Raw genomic sequence first — 15,644 nt, 5'->3', positions numbered from 1 at the left:
CAATGACTAAATCCTTCACCCTAATTCACTACAAGTTGTTGTCCATTTTTGGTTGTCAATGGTTTATTATTCAGCTCTTTTATAGAGATATGAAACATTGTTTAAAAGGTACTCTGTGAACAAAGTTTATATGTTTATTTAAAAAATCTGATCCTATCCTACTTTTCTGTTAAAAAAATAGAAAAACAGCAAGTAATTTATCATCTATTATGGGTATCATAATTTATAGCTATTTTAGGGTAATCTTTAATGTTCATAGACTAACTTTGCAATGTAATTTGATAATTTTACATTTGGGACAGAAGATTATCCACATTTCTAATTAAGGAGCCTATTCTATATTACATAATTTTTGTATATTTTAATTTTTCCTCAACCAGGCTTTATGAAATTTTATATATCACTTGATAATTAAATATATACATCAAGGCATATAAACATTTCCTTTCTATACATCTTGACGTGGACATGAGATGAATGATTTTTAGTTAAGGAACAGATTATTATTAAATATTTACATCTAAAAAGGCAAATTGCAAGGGTAAAGCTGTTAGGGCTATGGCCATGTCTTGGTTTTAGGGTTTCTCAAATCTTTTTGAATTTTTACATGAAGATAATAGGTGTTTATTATTTGAGTTTTTAGACTATGTACATGCACCACAAATTTTTGGTGACTATTTTTCTAGATATATTACAAGCGTAGTTTTAATGGTCTGGCCTTAGGTGTAAACACACAGTCACTTTTTGGTATGTGGTTTTTTTAAAGAATAAGTAAGGCTTGTTTTTTGTTTTTTTTTTTTTCTCTTTCAGTATTGTTGTCCAGACATGATAAATAACTTTTTGGGACTGGCTAAAACAGAATTTTCAAGTACAGTAAATAAAAACACAACTATTGATTCAGAGAAAGGAAAATTGATCATGTTAGTTAATGACTTTTATTATGGAAAACATGAAGGAGATGTCCAGGAGGAACAGAAGACTCACACAACCTTTAAATGCTTCAGTTGCTTGAAAATTCTAAAAAATAACATTAGGTATGTAAATACTTGTTTTTATTTCTATTGAAAATTGAAATGCTGCAAATAAAAATGTTATACTTTTATTTTGTGTTTTCTATGCCATTCTAGGTAAGTGATTTTAACACTTTCTACTGAGAATAAAGGCGGATTCTCTTGTTGAAAAGCTCTGTCCTTTCTTGTGTTGTGGAGTTTGACTCTTGGATCCAGTTAGTTATATTTCTTTCACATAGCTTAAGAAAAGACTGTTTATTTTAACTTAAGACAAAATGAACTTCTTTTTTCTGTTTTAGTCGTGATTTTTGAATTTTTATTAGACATTTTTTATTTTCTAATTGCCTTTGAATTTTATATTTCTTCACATTACAAGAAGAACCACTCTGTGTTTGTTCAGGTTGAGCTCCTCCATACTAATCTATGTAATGCTCAAATTTTTCAATTTATATTTATAGTTTTTAGAACATTAATCTTGCAGGAAAAGTTATCAGTTTTAGAGATGTATCAGTTCTAGGAAGCATGTCTTTTGATTTTAAAATTTAACAGCTTTAAAAATCTGGGGATTTAATTCCCAGTGGAATATATGAATGCTTTAAATATTAGAAATTTGTACTTCATAATCGTTCAGTTGTAATCTTTGAAACTATTCTATATAAATTAGTAACAAGAGAAAAGTAATAAGAAATTGAGTGAAATTATTTGTTGATTATGTAGCCTGATATTTATATTAGATAAGGTTTTTTCCTATCACTTTACTATAAAAATTTTCAGATATTAAGCAGAGTTTTGAAAATTTCACATTGGACCCTTGTACACTTAACCACCTTGATTCTACCATTAACATTTTACTATACTTGCTTTATTATGTATCTCTTCATCCTTCTTAGAACTATCTGATTTTTGGTGCATTTCAAAGTAATCTGCATTGTGTTTGTGCATGTGTGTACAGCATATACATATATGTATGCCTTTTGTGTTTATTCTTGGTAACTGTCATCTGTAATTAGCATTTCAAAGCAGCTGTAGTTACTTCTGAGTTCAGCATTTATTTGTTTTCCTGTGAGTCCTTGGGTCCAAAAAGAAGCATATATAGAAATCCTGAAATACACTGTGATATACACCTATAACAGTTATTAATGGTTTCTTTATGATAGTGCTTTATAATTTTCAAAGTTTTTTCACTTATTTTATATGAATTTTCTTATTTCTTTACCTCCTCTTATCAAGCTTTAAGGGCCATCAATAGCTAATGGTTGCAGTAGTTTAACAAAAGGGAAAGTGTATTTAGAGATAAAACGTTGAAACAGTGTTGCAGTAGAACTCTACCACCTATTTCTGATGTCATGCCAACATCGGGAAATCATGTTAGTAAATATGGTAAAATGCAGAGCAGTGTGGTTCATTGACTTAATTTCTTGTACTGAAATATGAGGTTATGTTATTTCAGCAGTATTTTTTTGGCCTTTCCTTTAAGATTAGCCCATTTAATAGCAAACATGAAAATGAGGCTGGGCATGGTGGTTCACGCCTGTAATCCCAGCACTTTGGGAGGCTGAGGCAGGATGATCACTTTAGCAAAGGAGTTCCAGACCAGCCTGGAGAACACAGTGAAACCTCATCTCTACAAAAAATACAAAAGTTTGCCGGGCGTGGTGACGTGCACCTGTAGTCCCAGCTACTTGTGGGGCTGAGGTGGGAGGATCGCTTGAGTCTGGGAGATTGAGGCAGCAGTGAGCTGTAATCATGCGTCTGCACTCCAGCCTGGGCAACAGAACGAGATGGTCTCAAAATAAAAAGAAAATGAAAAATTCATTTTTTTGGTTATGTTTATGAAGACTAGCTATGTATGTTTAGGCTTTCATAATATTTACAGATTTTAAGAAAATTGTATCTGATAATATCCAGGAATTGAGTATTTTTAAAAATACTGATCATTTATTAAATGTAACCTTAATGGTAAACACCTCATGAACAAAGAAGTTAAATGTATTATATAATATTTTACTTCAACAGTAAAAACTGGGAAGGCAACTTGATATTTATAGAGAATAATAAGAAATTGGTAGCTCAACATTTCATTTCTGTTCTCTGCCATGTCAATATATTGTGGTATGGAGTTTCTTTCCTACATTGAGTGTCACTAAAAATAGTTAGATTTATCTTGTTCTGTGAACATCCTTGCAAGAGGTTTTGCTGTTTCCTTCATTTCTATTGGTTTGAGAAGTATGAATTGATGGGAACTCATATAATAATTGGGAAAAAGCGAATTGGTTAAGGGAACATTTTATGTTAATAGACTTTAAGTGCCGAAAGCTGTGAGCTGAAAGTTTAATGGCTCATGATCTTTACTCTAAACGTAAATATTTAACAAAGACCAGGATTTTTTGTTAGCATTTGTAAAGCTGTTGTTAAAACCAAAGGAGGAAAAGATATTTCAAGGTGTACCATAGCCCACTCTAAAGAGAATAGTGCTGTAAATTTATGAAAAGAGGTATATATTATAATCTTCATGATGATTGCTATCTAGATTGATGACATTATCACTTAGTTTCAAGATAATTTCTTTTAGGGATTCAAAGTGAATAATTGTTAACAGTTGACCTAGTCTAAAAATTATTGTTTTTATTGAATAACTTTACTCTCAAATTCAGCAAAAAGCTTTAGTAAGCTCTTTTAAATGTATTACCATTTATATTGCACCCTCTGCCATTGAAGGTCATAATTCCTGCTCATAGAAGCCTATTAGGGAAGCTGAAGTAGCAGAATGTAAAACTGAAAAATGTATGTTGCCTACAAAGGGCACTGTCTGCAAGTTAAGATGAACAGTCTGTGCTAACAGTAAACCAGTATCATTAAATAAAACAAAAGGTTCTTGTAATTGTAGGCATCAAAACTGCTATTACATGCATTTAGAAACCAAGATACAAGTAAAAATACTAGTAATTTGTCATTTAAGCAGCTGGAATCTATTGTATATTTTCAAGGCCTTAAAAGATTTCCTCCTGACTCTGTAGCTGCCTTTGGTGATAGGGTTTCCTTTATTTTAGTGTTTTATTTTAAAATGTAAATAGGATTCCAAGTATGGATATAGGGTTTCCTTTCTTTTAGTATTTAATTTTAAAATGTAAATAGGATTTCAAGTATGGATCAGAAGCCTGTTTTTTTATCTAAAAAAAATTTTTAAATAATCTGAAATAATGATTAAGAGTTACATCAAATTGTTGATCTTTCAGATTAATTACATGAATGAATTATTTTAAAGCAAAGGTAAAAAGATGTTTACTTAGCCACTTAAAGAAAGTGATTATTTAAAAGTGCATACTTTCCTAGGCAACTTTAAGACTTTTGAGAGTTTGAGTAATACATCTATATTTTTAAGATTTAGGTTCAGATTCTTGTTTGTGAGATTTCCTTTTTGTTTTTAAATCTCAAGTTTTGCACCTGTTGACAACCATTTATAGGTTTATGAACCACATGAAACACCATTTGGAACTTGAGAAGCAGAGCAGTGAGAGCTGGGAAAACCATACCACCTGCCAGCACTGCTACCGTCAGTTTCCCACACCATTTCAGTTGCAGTGTCACATCGAAAGTACACATACGCCCCATGAATTTTCTAGTAAGTTACCAATACATTTAAATATTCCATATTATTGATTTCGCTAATATAAATTGTGAGAAAACCTTAAGAAGCCTGTTAGAAAAATGAGAATGAGAACTAGACTTTGGAATTTGAGGGCAAAATTGAAAGGCCAAGTTTTAACTGTGATAAACTTTTAAATAAAATTAGTTACTAATATTAAAGTGCCTCTTGCAAATAATTCAGTATGGTAATTGCCTTGACATAAACTATGCATTATATGTTGGGGACTAAATTAGGAGCCTAGTATCATAGTTTTAAAATATTAAATCATTGCTCTTCATTTAAACTTTAATAGGAAAAAGAACTACTGTTTTAGTTAAAAATCACAGGCGGGGTGCAGTGGCTCATGCCTGTAATCCCAGTCAGCACTTTGGGAGGCCAATGTGGGCAGATCACTTGAGGCCAGGAGTTTGAGACCAGCCTGGCCAACATGGCAAAACCCCGTCTCTACTAAAAATACAAAAATTAGCCGGGCATGGTGGTGCATGCCTGTAATCCCAGCTCCTTGGGAAGCTGAGGCAGGAGAATCACTTGAACCCAGGAAACGGAGGTTGCAGTAAGCCGAGATTGCGCCATTGCACTCCAGCCTGGGTGACAGAGCAAGATACTGTCTCCAAAAAAAAAAAAAGAAAGAAAGAAAATTACAGATGTTGGAGCAAGATAGCTTGGTTTTAAATCTCAGATCTGCCTCTTAATATAGCTACAAGATTTTAGCCACGTTACTTAACACTTGAATAATGCGGATAATAGAAATACCTTTCTTATAGGGTTGTTAATAGGAGTTGAGTTAATGTAGGTGAGGTAATGTGAGTGCTTAGAACTGTTCTTTGCACATAGTTAACAAGCTGTTTAACTGTTCACAACTGTCCCTACTGCTACTGTTATTGTTGTTGATATAGATGTATAAAATTAATTTTTATATTAATATCTTAAATATTATTATACTGTTTCTCTCCCACATTTAGCTATTTGTAAAATCTGTGAATTGTCATTTGAAACAGAACATGTTCTTTTACAACATATGAAGGACAATCATAAACCTGGTGAAATGCCATATGTCTGCCAGGTACACATACATTTTATTGTTTTTTTAAGTGTTTGGTTTGTTTGTTGTTTTGGTTATAAAATTTAAGCCTATTAGACCAGCGGTCAGCAAACTTATGCATAACTTGGCATAACTTATGCATTATATGAGGGATAGGCAGCAAGCTGGGTTTGGTCCACAGGCTTTTGTTTGCTTATCTCTGTACTGGACAAAGATGAGTCCTGTTGTATGTAGAAAAACAAACATATGGACTTACTGTGCTACATAGGGAAGAATGTAGTCATACAAGGGAAATACAAAGTGCTGTTAGATACAAAGAACCCTACCAAATGCTTTGGCAAAAGTATTTTTCCAAAGAAGAAGAATTTGAAGGAAGAGGAAAGCAAGGAAAAGATAAATTGCCATTGCCATAAACCTGGAGGCCATTAACAATCTAAAGGAGAATGCTGTTTCATGTAGCAGAAAAACATTTTATAGAGCAAGAGGTGCCAAAGCTTGAAACTTCAAGTCAAGACAGAAGGTGATAGATAAAAAGATCTGATAAAGAGAAGGAGATCTAGTTTTGTTTTGGGATGTATCCCTTAACTTTGAAAGCTACGTTTAATGTCTCAAAGATGGTCTTTTGGTGTTGCCTTAGTGAGATTCTTGGTTGCAAAGGCATCAGAGCTAGATTAGTAGTACATAATGTTCTCCTGACAAATTATCCATCATTGTTCCTTTGTAATTGCATATCAGTTTTAAATTTTCAAGTTAAACTAAGCCTTCTTTCTTTTTTTAGGTTTGTAATTATAGATCATCATCATTTTCTGATGTAGAAACTCATTTTAGAACATCCCATGAAAACACTAAGAACTTGCTATGCCCGTTTTGCCTCAAAGTTATTAAAATTGCAACACCATATATGCATCATTATATGAAGCATCAGGTGAGATTTACCAGTTCTTTATTGTTTATTATGTTGTCTTAGTGAAAAAACTGATTATGACTTGGAGAATCTTTAGATTTGTTCTGCAAGAGAAGCAGAGTTGTTCCAAATGACACTATTAATTTACACTTCATGTTGAATTGCTTGTGAAACTTCCACTTCTTTTCCTTACTTCCTTTCTGGTGATGGTGTGGGTCATAAATAATGAAAATTCTGAAAGATAGCTAGAAATAGGAAGCTGAGGATTGACAGAAAAAGAAAAAGTTGAGTGGAATATCCAAAAGATTGAATATTTCAGGGTCTAAAGGTAGATATGAGAATGATTTTGAAGGGAGTTATCAGGACAAAGGGAATAATGAGTTTGAACTGAGGAAGAAAAGACTGAGGATTTATAATCTTATTTTTCGTTTTGCTCTTCAAACTTTATTTCAACTTTCTAACCCCTTATCATTATGAGAAGACATGTTGTCATTGACCTGGAGTTGTCTTTTATAGTTGTGTGACCATGGGAATAGTAATGACACTTACTGATCAGTGTATGAACTCTGGCAGAGAACTATATTTAGATCATCACTTGTTCCCTGGATGGCTTCCACCAGTTTTGCTATATAATTTTGGAACTCAATATTAGTGCTTGTACCCCTCCCTTGAATTCTGATATTATGCTTATTGGCTCTTTTCCTGAAGCAATTAAACCATCTTTTATTTGGGCTAAAAATTTTGATGCAACACTAATCCTGTTCTTGAGTGCTTGAAAGAACAACAGTGCCTTTGCCAAAATTAGAAACCAATGGATTTACTGAATCTGATCATGTAATCAAATTTTGTCAACTCACTACAAAGCTCAATACATTCTCTTATTATTGATTAAATTGACATGCCAATTTATTCAGCATTGGTGCTCACTTTGCTGTCATTTTCAGTTGTTAGTTAATCATGAAATTGACTTGCTGTTTTTAATTGGAGAAGATCATGAAAGTAGAATTTCCAGATCAATTTGGGATCACATGTGTTGTGACTAGGATGCCACACATCCTTGAGAGTTTCTGGCAAGATCTATTCTAAGGTTTCCCCAATTACGTATAGTAAATTACATATAGTAAGAATTACCTGTAAATCTCTCAAGTCTCCCAAACAATATAGTATACTTATAAAAAATTTAATACAGATATTTATTTATTCTTGGAATAGATCACTGTTTCTTTTGTTGAACATAGTGTTATAAAAAAAAAAAAGTATCTTCATCACCCTTAGTGCATTTCTTTATGAACAGAATTTGGGAAACACTATTCTTGATACCCCGTATTTCATCTTTGGACTTTAATTTTGAAAGGGAGAATGAGGTATAAAGCAGTAGCTCTAGTTCATGATGGGGTTTTTGAACATAATCTTTCCCAGGTGCTTTGCCAAACTATAGAGTGAGATAGAGATGTGGGAAGAATAGTAACTATGGTAGAGATTTGGGGACCTGCTATGTGCCTGTGTGATTTATAAGCAAGTTGTCATGCCCTGAGTTGTATGTTTTAACTTGCCATGGCTGCCAATTTTCTTTTTTGTTTGGAGTGCCTGGGAGGTAGATAGCCAGCAGTAAAGAGGGGGCAGTCTATTAGTAAGGATCATCGGGCATCTTTGAAGGTATTTACAATTTGTGTAATGATTTACAAGACTGGAAAACCATAGCTGAGTGGGATTATAAACTTGTAGTTGAGATAACATTATTACCAAAGTATTAGACAATCAGAATAGTTGACTCTATGCCTCATTTTATTGTCTTTGAAGAACTCAGTTGTAACTTTTTTTAAAGATTATGTTATTATGTCTTTAGTGATTTTAGAGTTAATAACCCAGTTTGTGTGACTTTTAAGAAATATTGATAGAAATTCCAGATGTGTTAAATATGCTCATTAGAGCTTTAATAAAACAAGCAGTTAACATACACTAATTACTTACCTTATGGCAGCAGCTGGTACTTTACATGCATTTTCTTGTTTAATCCTCTCAACCACTAGATGTATATTATTATTTCAGTTTTATAGATGAGGAAACAGAGCTTTAGAGAAAGTAACTTGCCTAATGTCACATTGTCTAATAAAGGCAGAGTCAAAATTTGACTTAGCATCCAAGCTTTTACTGCTCTACCAGAGTTGGATTTCACATTGGCATTAGGTCTAAAGGTAGAAATTACATATAGTAAGAATTACCTGTAAATCTCTCAAGTCTCCCAAACAATATAGTATACTTATAAAAAATTTAATGCAGATATTTATTTATTCTTGGAATAGATCACTGTTTCTTTTGTTGAACATAGTGTTATTAAAAAAAAAAGTATCTTCATCACCCTTAGTGCATTGAGATGCATGCATACATAAAAGAGATGTGTAAGACTTGAGTCCAACTAAGGAACTGGTAGATTAATGTATTCTACCTTAGGACTCTGGGCAAATGTTCATTGAATGAAAAGGCAGATATTTTGAACTAAATTGTACATGCTACTCACATGCATTTTCTCTGTTAATCTCTTGCTTTCTGCCTCACTATTCATTTAAGAAATATTTACTGAGTGCCTTAGTATGTGCTAGGGCTGCTTTAGGTATCATATAGCATTGAACAAAACCAAGTTTGTGCCCTCTGGAATTTACATTATAGTAGAGAAAGATAATATATTTGTGTATGTGTGTGTTAGAATGTATATGCTGGCAGTAAGTACTGTGGGAGAAAATGTGGAAGATGAGGAGTGCTAAAGATTGGGGAGGTGGTAGGAGTACAGGAGTGGTCAAAAAAGGATGTTGTATAAAGAATGTTCAAACATGGGCCTCTATGAAGGATATAAAGGAGTAAGCCATGTGAATTACCTCGGAGAGGTGACATTATATAGGCAGTGAGGTGAGTGTATACCTGGGATGCTCAAAGAATAGCAAGGAGGCCAGTGTGGCTGGAGCAGAGTAAATTAATAGGAGGAAGAATAATAGGAGATGAGGTTATAGCAATAGAATGCAGGCCAATTCATGTGGAGCTTTGTAAGCCACAGCCAAGACTTTGGAAAGGCACTAGACATTTTTAAGCATATAAAAAGATGTGCCATGTTTTTATTACTGGCAGCTGTGGAAAGAAAAGTCCATAGAGAAGAAAGGATATTAGGGGGAGAAGATAGAAAGTTTTTATAGTAGTCCAGGTAAGTGGCTTGGGCCAGTATGGTAGCAATCGTTGAACGAGGTAATGAGAAGTGGAAAGATTATGAATGGTTTTGAAGGTAGAGCTGAGAGGTTTTACTAATGTGTTTGACAGTAGATGTAAGAGAAAGAGATTAAATTTTGTCTTGAGCAGTTGCAAGAATGGAGTTTTCATATACTGAGATAAGGGGAAGACTGAATAAGGAACAGATTTTTTTTTGTAGGAGGGGGACAGGGATATAGGAAGGAAATCTCGAGTTCAATTTTGTTCAGGTTGATTTGAGAAGCGTATTAGACATCAAGCAGTAATGTTACGTAGGCAGTTGGATAGATGGTATTTAAAAACCATGAAACTGGATGATGTAACCTACTGAGTGGTTATAGATAGAGAAAAGATTTCTGGGAACTCAACTCTGGTGAACTTTTTACCTGCTCTATTGTTTTGGTATCTATTTTTTGGTTTTTCTCTTCTTCCTTGAGCACATATAAGTGAATTTGTTTAAATTGCCTGTACCTGTGATGTAATCCAATGTATCACACTTGTAAAATAGTCTTAAGAGCCTAGGAGGTCAAGGCTGTAGTGAGCCAAGACTGCACCACAGCATTCCAGCCTGGATGACAGAGTGAGACCTTGTGTTAAGAAAAAAAAAACTTAAGATCCAGCTATTAATAGAATTGTAACACATATTTATATATTGCTTTGAATTTTATAAAGAACTTTCATTTATGAAGTGCTTGCTGTATGCCAGTAACTGTGCTAGGTACTTCCGTATATATTACTTCACTTGATTTTTATAAATAATTGGTTGTGCCAAAAACAAACAAACAAACAAACACACAAAAAAAACCACACACACAAAATTTCAGGCCAATATCCTTGATGAACCTCGATGCAAAAATCTTCACCAAAATACTGGCAAACTGAATCCAGCAGCACATCAAAAAGTTTATTCACCATGATCAAGTAGGCTTTATCCGCAGGTTGGAAGGTTGGTTCAACATATGCAAATCAATAAATGTGACTCATCACAAACAGAACTAAAGACAAAAATCGCATGATTATCTCAATAGATGCAGAAAAGGCTTTCGATAAAAGTCAGTATCTCTTCATGTTAAAAACTCTCAATAAACTAGGTACTGAGGGAACATACCTCAAAATAATAAGAGCCATATATGACAAACCCACAGCCAGTATCATACTGAATGGGCAAAAGCTGGAAGCATTCCCCTTGAAAACCAGCACAAGACAAGGATGCCCTCTCTCACCACTCCTATTCAACATAGTACTGGAAGTTCTGGCCAGGGCAATCAGGCAAAAGAAAGAAACAGTGCACATTCAAATAGGAAGAGAGGAAGTCAAACTATCTTTGTTTGCTGATGACATGATCCTATATCTAGAAACCCCATCATCTCAGCCCAAAAGCTTCTTAAGCTGATAAGCAACTTCAGCAAAGTCCCAAGGTACAAAGTCAATGTGCAAAAATCACTAGCTTTTCTATATACCAATAACAGGCAAGCCAAGAAGCAAATCATGAATGAACTCCCCTTCACAATGGCCAGAAAAAGAATGAAATACCTAGGAATACAATTAACAAGGAAAGTGAATGATCTCTGCAATGAGAACTATTAAACAGATCACTGCTCAAAGAAATCAGAGATGACACAAACAAATGGAAAAACATTCCATGCTCATGGATAGGAAGAATCAATATCATGAAAATGGCCATACTGCCCAAAGTAATTTATAGATTCAGTGCTATTCCCATTAAACTACCATGGACATTCTTCACAAAACTAGGAAAAGCCGTTTTAAAATTCATATGGAACGAAAAATAGCCCGAATAGCCAAGTCAATCCTAAGCAAAAAGAACAAAGCTGGAGGAATCACACTACCTGATTTCAAACTATACTACAGGGCTATAGTAACCAAAACAGCTTGGTACTGGAACAAGAACAGATGCATAGAACAATGGAATAGTATAGAGAACCCAGAAATAAAACCGCACACCTACAACCATCTGATCTTCGACAAACCTGACAAAAACAAGCAATGGGGAAAGGATTCCCCTATTCAATAAATGGTCCTTGGGAAACTGGCTGGCCATAGGCAGAAAACTGAAACTGGACCCCTTCCTTACATCATACACAAAAATTAACCCAAGATGGATTAAAGACTTAAATGTAAAACCTAAAACTATAAAAACCCTAGAAGAAACCTAGGCAGTACCATTCAGGGCATAGGCAAAGGCAAAGATTTCATGATGAAGACACCAAAAGCAATTGCAACAAAAGCAAAAATTGACACATGAGATCTAATTAAAGAGCTTCTGCACAGCAAAAGAAACTGTCAACAAAGTAAGCAGACAACTTACAGAATGGGAGAAAATTTTTGCAAACTATGCATCTGGCAAAGGTCTAATATCTAGCATCTATAAGGAATTTAAGCAGATTTACAAGAAAGAAACCAACCCCATTAGAAAGCGGGCAAAGGATATGGACACGTCTCAAAAGAAGACATACATGCGGCCAACAATGATATGAAAAAAAACTCAACACCACTGATCATTAGGGAATGCAAATCAAAACTACAGTGAGATACCATCTCACACCTGTCAGAATGGCTATTATTAAAAGATCAAAAAATAATAGATGCTAGCAAGGTTATTGAGCAAAGGAGTGGTTTTATACTGTTGGTGGGAGTGTAAATTAACCATTGTGGAAGAGAGTGTGGCAATTCCTTGAAGACCTAGAGACAGAAATACCCTTCCACCCAGCAATCCCATTGCTGGGTATATACCCAAAAGAATATAAATCGTTCTGTTAAGACATATGCACACATATGTTCTTTGTAGCACTATTCACAATAGCAAAGACATGCAATCAGCCTAGATGCCCATCAGTGGTGGACTGGATGAAAAAAATGTGGTACATATACACCATGGAATACTGTGCAGCCAAAGAAAGGAATGAGATCATGTCCTTTGCAGGGACATGGATGGAGCTGGAGGCCATTATCCTTAGCAAACTAATGCAGGAACAGAAAAATACCGCGTTTTCTCATTTATAAATGGGAGCTAAATGATGAGAACACAAGACACATAGAGGGGAACAACACATACTTAGGCCTGCCAGAGGGCAGAGGGTGGGAGGAGAGAGAGGATCAGGAAAAATAACTAATGAATGCCTGGGTGATGAAATAATCTGTACAAAAAACCTCCGGGATACACATTTACCTGTGTATCAAACCTGCACATCCTGCACATGTTCCCTGAGCTTAAAAGTTAATAAATAAATAAATAAACAAACAAACAGTTGTATTTCAATGGACATAGTGATGTATCTGGCAGAGATACAGCTTTAGATAAGGCATTCCTTTATAATTATATGTTGTATAATTATGTGTGTGTGCATGTGTGTATATATATATATGTAAAACAACATATAACTACAAAAGAGTGGTTTCTCAAACCACTATATATATATATATATATAAAATATATATATATAAAATAATGAGGGTAAAAATTGCAGTTGATAATCTGTAGTAGAAAGAACACTGGATCAGGGGCCTGGTAATGTCATTAACTAGCTATGGGGAAGTGCCTTAACATTTTTTTGGGTCCCATTTCCCATCTGTAGAATAATGACAGGACTGGGTTTGAGGAGGGACTCAGTCAAGGGGTTCTGAGTAAGTTCAGTTGTTCTGTTTTATGCCTCTTCATCCACATTGTCTGATGTAGTAGCTACTAGCCACATATGGCTTTTTAGATTTAAATTAATTAAAGTTAAACAGTGTTAAAAATGTAGTTCCTTAGTCACAGTGGCCACATTTCAGGTGCTCAATAACCACATGTGGCTAGTGGCTACTGTGTTGGACAATACAGCTCTCAAATATTTCATTATCATAGGAGATATTATTGGACAGCATTGGTTTATGTAACCACTTCTATAAAATAACCTTCTTTGAAATGTCTGGTTAGATTTATTTGGTTTTAGAGAGTTTAATTTATTTTACCAACTTTTCAACCAACTAGAAATAGCAAAAATTAGAAGTAATTTCCTTTTTCTAGGATAAAAACGTAGTACATCTCATTTTCAAAGTATGTGTTTACTTCAAGTTTATAATCGAAAGAGATTTCTCACCACAATTAATAGAAGTTTTATTAGAACCTATTGATAGAACTTTCATGTACAGTTCTTACATAGTAGCGAACACTTTTGAAACCCAAATAGTAATGTAATGACTTTTTAAAAATGAGGCATTTTATATTATTATGATAGGAGATGTTAAACCGCAAGTTTTTACATTATTTAGGTATCATTAAAATTAAGTCAGCAGTTTCAGGACACAGGATTTGTAGTTTTTGAAATTATTTTTCCCCCTTTTTCTGTCTTTTTCTAAACAGAAAAAAGGAATACATCGTTGTACAAAATGCAGGCTGCAGTTTTTGACATGCAAGGAGAAAATGGATCATAAGACTCAACACCATCGAACATTTATAAAACCTAAACAACTAGAAGGATTGCCTCCTGGAACAAAAGTGGGTTAAAATATATTGTATTTTAACATTTTGTATGATAATAGAAATTAACTCCTGCCCGGCTTTATGTATTGAATGTATTTTTAAATGACTTCAGATTTTTGCTCAGACTCTAATTTTAGGTTTTAATTTTATGTGTAGAAGGAAAAACTTCTAACCATTGTTTTGAGTTCAGTGATAGCTGTTAGGTTAGAGTAGTAGTCCTTTCTAAAAAGTACAACTCAATTAACTTTTCCTGGGTCAATGGGTTGTTTCAATATTTTATAGGCTATTTTTGAGCTTTCAGTTGAAAGTGTATATGTTGACTTTAGTCGCTAAACTATAAGATGCTTGAGATCAGGAATCATGTTTTATTTATCTTTGTGTCCCCAGCATCTGGTACAGTGCCTTGAGTGCCATAGGTTCTCAGATGTTTGTTGCAGTTGTTATTACTGAGTTTACTCTGAGAAGCAAGTTGTACTGCTGGATAGCATTGTGTTTTAAGTGAGCAAACACATGTCTGACTGCATACTGATGATTGTAATTTACTTTTCCCTTTTTGCCTTATGTACATCTGTTTTCTCTGACTTCTTTATATACAGTCAGCTCTTGAATATTTGCTCCAGTGGAGGGAAACAGAGGCATGGATAATCCAAAGTGAATAATCCCCAAAACATTTATTTTTGGCTTTGGGTACTTTCCTTTGAATGTGGGTATGTCTGTTATTTGAATTAACTAAAACAATATAAAGCCATGCTCTGAAGACATGATAGCAAGAGAAGCTATCCAGCATCCTTCCCTGCAATCCATTCATTCCATGTTGGGACTAGACATGCAGAACACTAATGTAAGCAGTGCAGTCCTCTCTCATTTTTTCCCTTATTAATAATAATAATATTAATGATAATGATACTAAATGTTTTTATAGCACCTTAGAATTAGACTTTCAGTGTACTTTTTCATACATTCTGTTGTCTAATTCATACCACAATCCACTGAGGTTAATAAGGCAGGTATTGCCCCATGTTATAGATGTGAAGAAGCATAGAGAGGATAAGTTCCTTGTTCAAGGTCACATGGCTAGGAAGGCCTTTTGATTCCTGGTCCAGTGCCATTGTATGTTACCCAAGCACATGTATGTCATAGGACTTCCTTATTGACTGTTCCTCAAATACCGGAGGAGGGTATAGTCAAATGATTAACCAGAATGTTGGTAGGCACTTGTGTTTTTCATTGTCAACCAACAGATGAAATTAAACATTTTCTCATTCTGAATACTAAATGATGAACTTTGTATTAGTTTACTTTAAGAAAATTCTGAATATTAT

General features: G+C 34.1%; 1 protein-coding gene across 44 annotated transcripts in view; it reads left to right on the top strand.

Moving 5' to 3' along the window:
• The window catches only part of ZNF280D (zinc finger protein 280D), a 197,551-nt gene that overhangs the window by 144,543 nt on the left and 37,364 nt on the right, over positions 1–15,644 (top strand). For all 44 annotated transcript variants that reach the window (XR_010151705.1, XR_010151710.1, XR_010151709.1 and 41 more), the window contains 5 exons: positions 811–1,034; positions 4,475–4,632; positions 5,622–5,722; positions 6,480–6,626; positions 14,203–14,337. Coding sequence is in view for 37 of the 44 variants with exons in the window: in XM_054667573.2 (XP_054523548.1) it covers positions 811–1,034; positions 4,475–4,632; positions 5,622–5,722; positions 6,480–6,626; positions 14,203–14,337 (765 nt within the window). In the remaining 7 variants the exon portion in view is untranslated. The remainder of the gene's footprint in view (positions 1–810; positions 1,035–4,474; positions 4,633–5,621; positions 5,723–6,479; positions 6,627–14,202; positions 14,338–15,644) is intronic.

The sequence above is a fragment of the Pan troglodytes genome, chromosome 16 (genome assembly GCF_028858775.2).
Source record: "Pan troglodytes isolate AG18354 chromosome 16, NHGRI_mPanTro3-v2.0_pri, whole genome shotgun sequence".
NCBI lineage: Eukaryota > Metazoa > Chordata > Mammalia > Primates > Hominidae > Pan > Pan troglodytes.
The sequence above is the reverse complement of the archived record's forward strand: the minus strand, read 5'-3'. Positions and strand labels throughout refer to the sequence as shown.